The sequence below is a fragment of the Rhinolophus ferrumequinum genome, chromosome 18 (genome assembly GCF_004115265.2).
Source record: "Rhinolophus ferrumequinum isolate MPI-CBG mRhiFer1 chromosome 18, mRhiFer1_v1.p, whole genome shotgun sequence".
Taxonomy (NCBI): domain Eukaryota; kingdom Metazoa; phylum Chordata; class Mammalia; order Chiroptera; family Rhinolophidae; genus Rhinolophus; species Rhinolophus ferrumequinum.
This window is the reverse complement of record NC_046301.1, coordinates 21,629,461-21,643,031: the sequence shown is the minus strand read 5'-3', so window position 1 is coordinate 21,643,031 and position 13,571 is coordinate 21,629,461. Positions and strand designations below refer to the sequence as shown.

Sequence of the window (13,571 nt, the reverse complement as noted above, 5' to 3'; positions counted from 1 at the left end):
ATACTTCAATGTAGGCATTTCAGTTTGCCCGAAATGGATATATTTGCCTTTATGAAAAATAAAGTGCTTTATTAAAACTAATGAATACAATCTTATAAAATAACGTTACTAAACATCCTTATTTTTAAGATAAAGGAATTAGAAACATATAAATGTTGGGGAGGAAAAAAACCTTAAGTGCAATTTGGTCCTTACACACTAAATAACTGCTATTATTCCTAGTTTTCACTACTTCATTATTTGTTTCTTCTTTTCTTTATGGTTTCAAAGAGAAGTTCTGATCTATTTTGTTTCTTTATTTTGTGTATCATGGAACACCTCAGGATTATATTTAATTTAGCTATATAATTTCTTCTGATATAATTCTCCATCCTTAACTTCCTTTACAACTTGAAAAGACCTCTATTGTCTGAGAATCTCCCCTGCTAAATTTCTTCAAGAAGTATGACTTGGGCCAAAAACTGAAGCACGATTTATTCTTCTACATTGTTTTATAATAGTTCTAGCTTTCTTTCTTCTGTTGACAGATGAGAAAGGGAGATTTAGAATTACATATATATATATATATATATATATATATATACACACACATACATATACACACACATATAATATACATTATATATATAATACATATTATATACATAAAACATATATATATATATATATATATATATATATATATATATATGATATGTGTTATATACTGGGGGTGCCAAAAAAATGCATACAAGTGAACACTTTGGTTGATGTTGCTCAAGCAGTATTTCGCCGTTATCAGAAGTGTCTGGAAGCTGATGGTAACCACTTTGAGCACCTCTTGTAATTGTGGAAGTCGTGCCTTGTATTAATCTTTTGTTATTGGTATATATTGAGTATTACCATTTTAATGCAGTTTTCTTAAAATATGTATACATTTTGACACCTTGTGTGTGTGTGTATACACATATATATGTATGTATATGTGTATATGTATATATATATACACATATATATAATATCAGAGCATATGCAAAGATGACTTTTTTTTTTTTAGGAAGGAATAGTTTTGAACTTGCCCTTTTAAAAGGCGGCAGAAAACTCCCTAAGATGTTTATAATCAAAAGATGTAACACCGTATTATTTATTATTTTCTGACTCTCACTTTTTATTATTATTGAAATAATACTGGATAAAAACTAATAACACACTCATATAGTACTTAAAGATATGGTGTTATAAATGTTTCATATATCTTATATCAATTAATCCTATTACTAACCCAATGTAGTAAATAGTATCACCTGGAGATAAATTGATTTGTCTAATATTTCACAGGCTGTTAATGGTGTTTCAAGATTTAGAGCCCAGATCTGTCTGTATTAGTCAGGGTCAAATTAGGAAATAGAAACTACAGTGTTGTGAGCAGGTAAAATTTAATATAAAGAATTATTAACTATGATGGGAGTTGGAGTAACTCTGATTGGCTGCTGAGGGAAAAAAGAACCCTAAAGAAATGAGAAGAGCAGACATAGGAAGTGGTTGCTACCCCTAGGTCTTCTCAGGAAGGAACAAATTTAAAAGAGGGTCCCCTTCCTCCACCCCTCCCCCTGGGATCCATATTCCTTTTGGAGAGGTCATAGCTGTTACCCAGAGAATGGCAGAAAGTTCACTGATAGAGCATGCTAATAGAACTCTCAGGGAAGACTCTATCTGGGGTTCTGGGGAAACTGTCCATAGGGAGGTGTCACCATGTGGAACCCTTTCATGGGAAAGTGTTGCACCACAGAACTCACTAGGAAGCTCTCAGTGTGTGTGTCTGTGTGTAGCCCGATAGGATGCCAGATGACCTGGCCAAACGGTGCCCTGCACTATTGGCCACTATGCACTGTAGGAACCGCCTGGAGAAACACCTAGAACCAGAAAGAGCTCCTTCATCCTTTACTTCCATGCGTGACCCTTTATGGAAGAAGCTTAAAATTGTGCCACATGGCAAGGGAGAACTTTTCTAATCTCCCAAGGAGGACAATGAAGGGTGGATTTGAAGTGAAGCAATAGCTTAAAACCTGGAACCCTCTCCACCAACAAATCTGCTTTCTTAATCATTCAATAATTTTGTCATACTGCCTTATACTTATGTGCCGTAAAATATGATATTTACAAAATAAAGGAAAATAAAAAAGGAAGGAAGGAAGAGAGGGAGGGGAAAAAAAGGAAAGACAATGTAACAGAGTTATAAATGGAGAGTCACATCAGTATCTCTTCTTTGAAATGTTTCTAGGTGCAATCACTTTGAATGATCTGTTCAGGAGACTGCCTTATTGAATTTTAGGACACTGGTTTATCAACCAAAAACTGAAATTACAAACTGAAGACCCAAGAGCCATAACCAAAGATTTTTCACTCTACAGTTCAAATTATTTTTTAATTCCAGTTTTCTCATCTACTTGCTAATGCAGGTCATGTTTGGTTGACAAGCTTTTGTTTGCAGATAAGAGCTTCCTTATACAATCCGAACCCAAATGGCACCAGTGACAGACTATAAGACTTAGGCAAGTTATTTAATTTCTCTGGGACTCAAATTCTTCATGTGAGATGGAAATAATAGGATCTACCTTATAGATGTGCTTTGAAAAATTAAATGTGTCAATGTTTTAAAGCACATGGAAAAATTCCTTGCATATACTAAGTGCTGTATAAATATTTGTATAGCATTGTTATATTTTCTTAAAGACCATAGCCCAGGAATATTAATTCTTTCAGTAATTTCAGTTTCTGGAATTCTACATTAACAACATTTTTTGCCTGGTTCGTCTGATTTTATTGTTTACTAGAAATTAAAATAATACATGGTTATGTTCTATAGTATGTAGAATATGAATGCTGTTCATTAGTTATCTTACTTTTTGTCTATAGCTCTTAACAACACTGCTTTAAATGATAGTGTTTAAAGATGCTGTTAGGAAAGCCCTTACCTCTTAATATTTGCTAGGAGCAACCTGAAGAGTAAGAGTTTTGGTGCAGTGTCTTTGGCTAAAAAAATCCCCATATTGTCAACGTAATCATTAGCCCTCAAATTATTAAATAGTTTTAATTTTCATGCCTTAAAAGAAGCACGTTCATTCATAAAAATATCTGAAATTTTTGAAAAATTTAATGTTCCTTTTTTTCTTACAGAAGACCGTGACAAACATTCTGGCCTCGTCAAGAAGTCTAATGCAATTGAAATGTTATTTACACTCTATCCTCCTCAAGGTGCCCATGTGCAGAAGGAGCAACCTCGGTCAACTTGGCTGCGACCCATAGTAAATGGGGAAGAATGCTACAAATATATCGGTAAGAATGATCCTTTACTTTCTATAACTCCTCCGTGTCACTTAGATAATGTGGGGTGATACATAGGCCCTTTAGAACATTTTCTTTAGTTTTTAAGGGTCATGCCTGCAATTTAAAAAGTGGCTATTTTATACTTTGGTGCTTCCACTAGATAGTGGAACCACATTGTGTTTAGTATTCACCTGATGATGGACATTTGGGTTGCTTTAAAAAAACGGTAATACTACAAGGGAAGCTGCTGCAAACATTCATGTACAGGACTGCGTATAGAAATACGTTTGTTTTTCTCTTGACTGAACTGTTTTCCAAAGTGGCTATACCATTTCATATTCCTCATGAGCAGGAATAGGAGTTGCATTTGCTCCACAGCTCTGTCAATCCTTGGTGTAATCAGTCTTTCTAATTGTGGGCATTCGAATAGGTACGTATTGGTGTTCCATTGCAGTTTTATTTGCATTTCGCTAGTTGATATTAAGCATCTTTTCATATATTTGTCATTTGTACGTCTTCTTTGGACTGGTAAATATAAAATACATTGAAGTGCTCAGTTCTGATAGCCGAGAGGTAGAAGAGGAGGGAAAGGAAGAAAGAAAGAAAATTATGCAACAGAAATGTTGAAGTCTTTCCGTTCTGTAAGCTAAATGAAGACTCTGGTTGCACTTTATTTTCTCTTTGCAATTTTCTACCTGAAAATTACCAGAATGTGAAGCATATCACCTTTAAAAATGTATCTTCATTGTTCAGAGCCCATTTATGAACATTTGATTCAAATAAAACAACGAGAAAGGATATATGCGAGTGGCATTAGGTTGTAAGTTGAGGACTCCATCTTTCGAGGTTTCAGGCTTATCTTTTCCTTTGTTAGTAAGTGACCAAGGCCTTGTATCTTTTTGAATTACAGTTATTATTAAATTTGATTGACAAGAGAGATTGCAGCATTTGCCTTGGAAAAGATTAGTCTATTATAGAAGTGCTTTCTGAAACTTGGTAACTCCTTGACTATAAACACTTTAGGGAAGATAGCTCTGGGAATTTATTATGTGTCCAACATTATTACTCCACAACGTAGGCACTCCTGTTTATTGATTTCACTCTGTAGATTTAGAGTTGTATCATCAGCAAGAACTGAAAAGTAGTTCATAGAGTTACTGAACGTTCCATAGGTGGTATAGGTTGCTAATAAATTATGTACTTTAAAGACCATACATACTCTTAAAATATTCAGTGTATCCATACTTTTATATTCCATAATTCCTAGTGCAGTGGCTTGTATGTAACTGGAATGCTGCCTAAGTCATAATTTCAAATTGCTTACTTTACACAGAGTTTTTCTTCTGAGTCATAATTTTATAATCTTGAACACCAACAATATAAAAAAAAATTTTTTTTTCCCCAGGAACATATGTCTTGTCAAACTTATTTTGGGAAAGGCTATTTAGGAAGGCTAGTGTTGTCACATGTTTTTGGTTCTCTTTCCAGAAGAGTTATCTTTCCTTGAGCTCCCCTGGCCTTCTGCCTTGTCACAAATATGCTGAACTTGATTCTCTCCTTCTTTAAGTTTTGTGACTTTGGTGGATTTTCACGCTGGAAGCTGTAGATTATATTAAGGAACAATTGGAATTCTAATGGGAATACCTTGAAAGGAGTAGGTCATCCGTTATCTTTCAATGAAATCATTTAGGGAATACAAATGAATGATTAAATTACATTTTCAGATCAATGGTCCATTCTTAACTGAAATCATATTATTGTATTAAGGTAAGGTTTCTATTTTGTTCAGATCCCGAGTAATGAGTATGGACCTCTAATTTTCTAGCACTTCTTTTTCATATATCATTTCCAGCCTTTCACATAGTTAATTTTACTTACCTTTATAACATATGGTTATTTAAGTTATGCAATTAATACTGGAACCTGATTTCCTGGCCTAATCACTGTTTTGTTACCCATTATAAAAGTACAAGGTGTCTTTTTATGCCATTCACTTTATTCCACTGCCTTCAGGCAAGACCTGATGTACATTAGCCAAATGAGAATCCCATCTTTAAAGACTGGCAATTACCCAATCGTCCTTGACAGGAAAGTCTGATTTTTGATGATCTTCTGTCTTAAAATTTTCTACTTTGCAACATAAAACTTTCTTTTCTTATACACCTTTCATTGCTGTTGTAATTTTTTCACTATCCACAAAATAAAGGCTATGCATAGATTAATAAGAACTCTCTTTTCTTTAAAATAGGCCATTTAAAATATTCCTCAAAAGCCCTCTTTCTAATCCTTGATGTCTTTTGGAATTTCTAAATATGTTCCAAATTTTCTCCTTTCTTTTAAGTGCTGCAACTCAAAATGAGATATGCTAATCAAATATGTCTGATTTATTGTGGATATAATCTGCTATGTGTTCTGATTATATCTTTGCACTTTTAAAAACTTTTTAAATACACATCTCAGCATTTACTTAGATTTCTATTCATCATTTTTACCTCCTTTTTGCCATATTTTCTTGTAAATATTTCATATGTGTGTAATTTATTTTGCTTTCTTAAATTTTCTATCCTGAGTTCTCCTTATTTTCCTTAGAATATAGACATTTATTACTCTTGTCAAAACTGAGTTGTTTTGAACCCATTCTTTGAGGATTATCCTGATTTGAAAGGAGCTCCATATATTTTATTTTACATTTATTTATGGTCTATTGTAATTTGGATAAGTTGAAATGTACTATGGCTAGTTCAATGCCTTGTTTTGCCTCTGGTGTACCTGCTTAATTGAGGAGAATAATGTAATCACTGAAAGCTATATTTTAAATTCAGTTCGACTTGAAAAGTAGTTTAGCTATATACCTCGTTTCCCCCTTTTTATTAGGTTGATGCAAAAGTAATTGCAGTTTAAAAGGTTAAAATAATTGCAAAAATCACAGTTATTTTTGCACCAACCTAATACCAACTATAAATTGGCAGTAGTATCCACTTTCGTGTTTTTTAATGTCCCTTTGATTTTTTTGTTAAGGGCAAATTATGTGAATGTGTTTTCATGATAAGTGTAACTGGTGATGGAAAAATGCCATTTTATTTTTGGATGGTTCAATTGGTTAAAATTTTCAACATTCAGTATTCTCACAGGACTCATTTGATAGAAAGAGAAAGATGAATGATACTCATATGTCTGTTTTCATGCAAATATCTTACTGTTTTGATTAATATAGCTTCCTAATATAATTTGAAATAAGAATATGATGCTTCCAGCTGTGTTATTTTTTTCTCAAGATTGCTTTGGTTACTTGGGCTGTTGGTGGGACTCTTTTTAAGACAATTGTTTTATAAAGTATGATAAATTGGTGACATAGTATATGACGGCAAGAATAACAAAATATATGCCATTACTCATCTCTTACTCATCAGATTTTGTTCATATAATTTATGACAACATACATACACACCCTTATATATAAAATGTATATGCTTAAATACATATAATATATATATATATTATGCATTTATTACATAAAATAATTTTTAACATGAGTTACTTTAATCTCTCATATAGGTATATAAAATCTATAATTTTATGAAATTTTTAAATAGTTTTCACATTACATAGCAGGTCTTGGTGTCTACTATGATTGTTATGATGGTAAAATGTCATAGTTAATGTAAGTTAATATTTATCCATTTGTACTCTTATAAGACTAGGGACTATACATTTGATGTGATTTTCTCATTTCATCCTCATAATCTATATGAAAGAGGCAATTATTGAACTCATTATACAGAGGAAGTATTATGTCCAAGAAAGGATAAGTATCTTTCCATCCAGATATTGGTTGGTACTACCAGGATTTCAGCTCAGATATTCTGAATTGAGAACAATCACCATCTTATTCTATATTGCAATAAATATGATGATTTATTTTGAATCATCAAGAAAATATTAAATTATGACAAGCTAATTCTTTCAGAATGCAGTGAAGTGTGTGTAATCATTTGTCTTAAAGAAATAATACTTATAGATTTGCGTATGATAGTAATTACAGCATTGTAATTACTATAATTGTTTAAACAATGCAAATTCCCAGTATTAGGGGAATGGTTAATTAACGTGATTCATGAATAATAGGGAATTCTGTATGACCAGTAAAATTATGGTTCTTGAGTATTTATTGGGAAATATGGGAATACATTTTTAATGAAAAAAAAGTTTACAAAATACAATGATGGGTATACTATATGCACAGAGTTGCACAAAATGAGTACAGGAATATACAGATTTTAACATCTACATTGTGTGAATTCAGTGGGATTTAATTAAGTTAGTTTGAATGATTTTTATAATTTGTCCACATATTCCACACATTTTACTATACATTTTTTTTTGTTTAATAATAACAAAAAGATTAGGGACTTGACAATTATCATTTTGAACTTCTATGTGTATGCTGTGTTCTTTAATTTAAAAATCCAAAAGTTTTATCTAGTTTTACATTGTTCTTCATATAAACTTACCTTTATATTATTTATTTTGATTTTGTTGTGATAAATAATAGTGAAAAGAATATTGTCATATCAAAATATAGCTTTTCGAAAAAAGGAGAAATGAATGAAGCTATTTTATAATTTTATTTTTTATACTGTCTCAAAATGGTTTTGCTGAAAATGCAGCCTACAGAATAGGATGAAATATTTGCCAATGATTCATCTGATAAATGGTTAATATCCAAAACTTATAAAGAACTCATACAACTCAGCAGCAAAAAAACAAACAATCCAGTTAAAAACTGGGCAGAGGACCTGAATGGACATTTCTCCAGGGAGGACATACAGATGGTCAGACAAATGAAAAGATGCTCAACATCACTAATCATCAGAGAAATGCAAATTAAATCTGCAAGGAGATATCTCCTCATACCTCTAATGATGGCCATCATCAATAGATCAACAAATAAGTGTTGGTGAGGCTGTGGAGTAAGGGGAACCCTTTTATGTTGTTGGTGTTATTGCAATTGGTGCAGCCACTATGGAAAATGGTTTGGAGTTTCCTCCAAAAAATTAACAATAGAACTACCTTAGGACCCAGCCATTCTATTTCTGGGTATTTATCTGAAGAAATTCAAAACAATAATTTAAAAAGATATATACACCCCTATGTTCACTGCAGCACTATTTACAATAGCCAAGATGTGGAAGCAACCCACCTGCTCGTCAATAGATGATTGGATAAAGAAGATATGGTACATAATTAACTATAATAGAAGACAAAGTGATGAGTGATGTAAAACCAGTGCATTCTGAGTTCGTGGTTGCCCTGCTGACCCATATTGAAAAAGAGGGCATAGAAAGAGGTTTGCAAGAGAGAGGAGCATGAACCCAGATGTCTTTGTAGAGCTGTGAGGATGCCTCTGGATTATTTCATGCTCACCCGAAGAGTCCTATCAAATAAAGCATTCACAGCATGTATAACTACCTCTTCTATAATACTGATTAGAAATAGTGCACTTGTTTACCAAGGAGTAAACACAGCTTTATTATTATTCAACTATCAGGTCCTTTTCATTGATATTTTATGTATGAACTTGATATAAAAGGATTATAGAAAATTTGTACAATTACAAACTAAAAAAGGAAAATATTACTGAGAGTTTACTTTCTTTAATCACTTTCATTATTTTGGCACATTTTCTTCTAGTACTTTGTAAAACTATTTGTGACAAGCATATTTAAGGCCTGGAAGTAACATTAGATGTAATTTTTCTCAGTCTTCTTTTTATTTTTACAGGGAGCCAGTTAGAGGTATTAGAAAATGATCATTTGAAATGAAGACCTGAGGGCACAGAGGCTACATAAAGCCTGCTCCGCTATGGCCTTAATTATAGCTATGGTGATGACTCAAGTTTAGAATCTTATCAGGCTCATTACCATCCCCCTCTGCTTCCCTGCTCCCCCTACACACATGCTCCCCAAACCATCCTGGCTTTTATGAAAAGTAATTTTTTTTGGACAAAGTAAGCACTATTACATATGTCTTTGTATTAGTCTTTATTTTTCTTTTTGTTTTCCTCAAGCTTTAAAATTGCCTCCTAGTTTTGTCCTTTGAATATTTTCTGAAGCAAAATCTGAAAGAAATACTACTTCCTCCCCCTTTAGTTCTGTCCTGGGAGTGGAGGTGAGGCAAAGGCCTGGGGCTGGGCCAGCCTGGTCCTGGGAAAGCTCTCACGGCCTGTGGACACAGTGGGTTCCAACCTCTTTGGAAAGCTCTCACCACACATTTTTCGCCCCTCAAATCTTGCTTTGCATGACTATTTTAAGTTCAATTCCTTTCCTTTTCCAACTTCACCTATTAAATAGTAGCTAATTGTACTTCATCATGAAAACTCCCATAAAACAAAAACGGAGCTTTATGAGATACATATTTTGTTTTAGCTAAAAATCACTTAATATCCCTAGACGTGAATGATGACTTTCCCCTCAAGACTGCAGTATAATGTTTTCACAAAACTTTGGAATTTTTATAATTGCCCTTTGTATTGTTTGACTGTCAGTTAAATTAGAACATTTAATAATTGTAGGGAGCTGATAAGACTTTCTATTAAAGGTATGTCATTATGTTAATCTTGGTTCAAATATAGTTTGCCCGAATCCTGTTTTGATTATATAATATTAGAATAAATTAGCCTATTAAATAAGCTTACCCTGGAGGGGAAAGGACATTTTAAATGCCTTTAAAGTTAACATTCGTTTACACAAGTATGTAAATCAGGTGCTACTAAAGCTCCAGTTGTCTTTCTTCCTTACGTCCTTTAAAATTTGGAATGTAGTAATTCCAAATCAATATGGATATTTTAGGCTTAAACTCAACCAATGGATAGTGACTGATTAATTAAGCAATATGTAGAAGATGCTAGGCTTCAATTAGTATGCAAACATCTGGATACTGGAGTTATTTAATAAATACATTGACAGCTGCTTGTACAAAACCCTTATAATTTTATTAAAAAATGATCTTGGTGGCATGTTGTAAATAATAGAGGTCCTCCAACATTTTTAACTGTACTTCCTTAATTCATACATGGGAAGAACTCGGTGATCATGACTACCAGACATATGTTTTTAAACATTCATATTACAATGATATGCTGTCCATGTTGGGGTGGTCTGACTTGCTTTTTTTTTGCAGAGTAAGCTTGACAGATGTCTGTGTAAAAAACGAATTATTCTACCTCACCTTATTTAAAGGAAAGGTTCAAAATTCATACATACATATATATATGTGTGTGTGTGTGTATTTATTCACTCAGTGAATATTCTGTGCATATTATGGTACTATGGACCAGAAACCTGTAGCCATGTAGAGACGTAAAAGAATCATAGAGCAGGCAGAATATTGAGTAGATTTCTTTCCAGCCAATATGCAGGTGAACTGAAAATATGCAAAGCAGATAATGTTTTGACACTATCAAATGCTTGTACTTTTTATGATTATGCGTATTAAACTGCATCTGACAGTCTGTCTACTGGGCACCTATTAGAGATTTTAAGAGTAAAATTTAAAGGCAGAAGAGGGAAAAGAATGGAAGAGATGGATGGCAGAGGAATTTTATAATAGTTGCTGATGCCTAACTGCAAAAACATCCCTACACATTGTCATAGGTATAGGCAGAAGTCAGGAGAACTATTTTTATCTTTAAAAAATTGCTTGTATAGTGTACAACCTATGTATGTTAGTAAAACAGTTCTTTTGGACCCTACAATACACCCAAGTGAGCTCTTTAATATATACTCACTGTTTAAGAATTTCCTTGTATTTGTTATTTCAATTTCTGGCTTTAAGTTTGAGGTTCAGAATTCTTTAAAGTCAAAGCAAATCATCTGTTTAGAGAACTAGAACTGTGCTCCAGATACTATATTACTAGGAAACAAAGATAAAAAATAATTACACATCACATGTATTGAATGCTTCCTATAGGCAAAGAGCTGAGCTGAATTTATTTAAGCAACCTTATTTAATTTTCATAGAAACCCAATGGGCCACTTACCATAACACTGAATCATAGATAGCTAATACACTCAAAGACACATAGCTAGACAGTTGTAACATGAAACCAGAACATTCTGACTTTTCAGTCCATGGTTTCAAAATATTTAAAGTGGTGTAAGATTAAATACGTAAACTGTAAGAGAGGTAGAGCAGAATAAAAGATGTAAGTAATAGTTTAAAAGCAAGGCCAACACTTATACACAATTATTTGGATAGTAATCCTTGTATTGTTGTAAATAGAAACGATATTTGTATTGGCAACTTTAGGTTGTGGTAATCAGTAAAATACAGTTTTGGGGAGGGGGCAATATTAGTTCTGATGGGCCAACACCAGTGTTACACTATATTGATTTTTTTCTAAGAAGAATGCAACAATTGCTCATTACCAAAAACTATTTAAAATTAGAAAAGATAAAGAAGAAAAAATTTTAATTTACTCGACAAATATTAAGTCCTTAAGATTACCTGTAAATATGGCACCAAGACATAACTACCATTAACTTTTGCTGTATTATGTTTTGCCTTTTGAACATAATTGTAATGATAGAGTATATAAAAATTATGCATACACATATGGTTTTAAAATCAGCCTTTCTGATTATAAAAGTAATGCATGCTCATTATGAAAAATTTAGAAAATGCAAATAAATAAATTTAAAAATACTTGAAATATTCACCTCCCAGAAATAATTTCTGTTAAATTTTATGTATATTTTATTAATTGTATAATGAATTATAAGACATTTTACTAACTGTATATGTTAACAAATCTAAACACATCTGTACATATCAATATTTATCATAGTTAACCCAGGAATATTTACATGTCTGAATGGAAGATGATGATGAAAAAAATCATGGAAAGGTACTATTAGCTAGGGGACAGTTTAGTAATCTTTCTTGATTAAATAATTGTGATTTGGGTCATTCAGCATGAATCTAACATGCAGAAGAGTATCAGTCAATCACAATTGTCTATAAAGAAAATAACCAATTTGTTTCTCTGTGCTCTTCTGCTTATGTTCAAGGAAAAAATATGGTAAAACTCCCAGCAAAGTATCCAACTGTATAAATAGTTTAGCTATTTAAAGAAGTTCTGTAAGATAACAGAACCTATCATTGCTTTTGGTAGGTTTGAGGGTGCATAGCTAATGTCCCTCACTCATCCCACAAACCCAAATTATTATTGATATATTTCCACAATTGTCAAGTTTCTATTCCTGCAACCTTCAAAGTGCCTTCAATTAAAAAAAAAAAAAAAAAAAAAAAAAAAAAAGGATGTAGGCACTGTTTTCTTAGCATGTGGCATCTGAACATACACCCAGTAGCTTGGAATAGTCTAGCCTAAAGGGCAAATCGCCAGAGAGGAGACAGTGAAGCGAATCTCTAATATGTACAGTGGTTTGGAGATGACTCACTTGAACAGCTTCAAGCATTAGATTGGGGCCTTTGAATCTAACAGGTTGTATGTGACCAATCTGTGACACATCCGCCAAAAATGTCCCCTGTGGTGTATAATGCATTCTGCTTCTTTTAACTTAGTTACATTCAAAGGTTGCCAATTTAAATTTTGGTGGACGTAAGCTAACCGAATGAAGCAACTCCCAGAAATATCTTCTGGTAGGACCAGTTCCAATGGAACCAAAGAGCCCCGGAACAACGAGGCTACAGGTCCAGTCTCTTGAAATGGAAGCAGCACCACAGTCTGATCCGACATGAGTAGACATAAACCCCTGAGCAAGGAGAGGAACACTGAGAAACATGGATTTTTGGGGAATCTATCCTCCAGGTTTTAGGGATAGTCCTAAAAGATCTGAACAGTCATCAGTGTGCCAAGAAACTCTATCTAAATTATGGGTTAAAACATGTGGCATAAGAAACACATTTCCTGAGACAAGGAAAGCAACAGAAGTTAAGGACAAAGTCAGATCAGGTAGCACAAATGTTTGGACAATACATAATCCAACAGGACCCTTGAGATTGGGCTTCAAAGAGAATAAGGAGAAACCCATTAAACACAACTTGTCCATTCTTGAGTTTTGATTCCTCTTTCCATCTGCTAAAGTCTGTCTAAAATAATTTGAAAATGATTTAAGTTCTCACATAGTTGTGAAAGTCTTTCTGTTCCCTTCATAAAACTAGAAAGCATATGCGATTCCTGGGTCAATACATTTTCCCTCAAAAACCTATAGCAATTCCTAAGTTATCTTACATATTTAGATAAC

General features: G+C 33.0%; 1 protein-coding gene across 1 annotated transcript in view; it reads left to right on the top strand.

Annotated features, from left to right (window-relative positions):
- Positions 1-13,571, top strand: part of IQCM (IQ motif containing M) — a 248,625-nt gene that overhangs the window by 191,506 nt on the left and 43,548 nt on the right. The window contains 1 exon segment of the mRNA XM_033135403.1: positions 3,157-3,315. Within this exon segment, the coding sequence (XP_032991294.1) occupies positions 3,157-3,315 (159 nt within the window).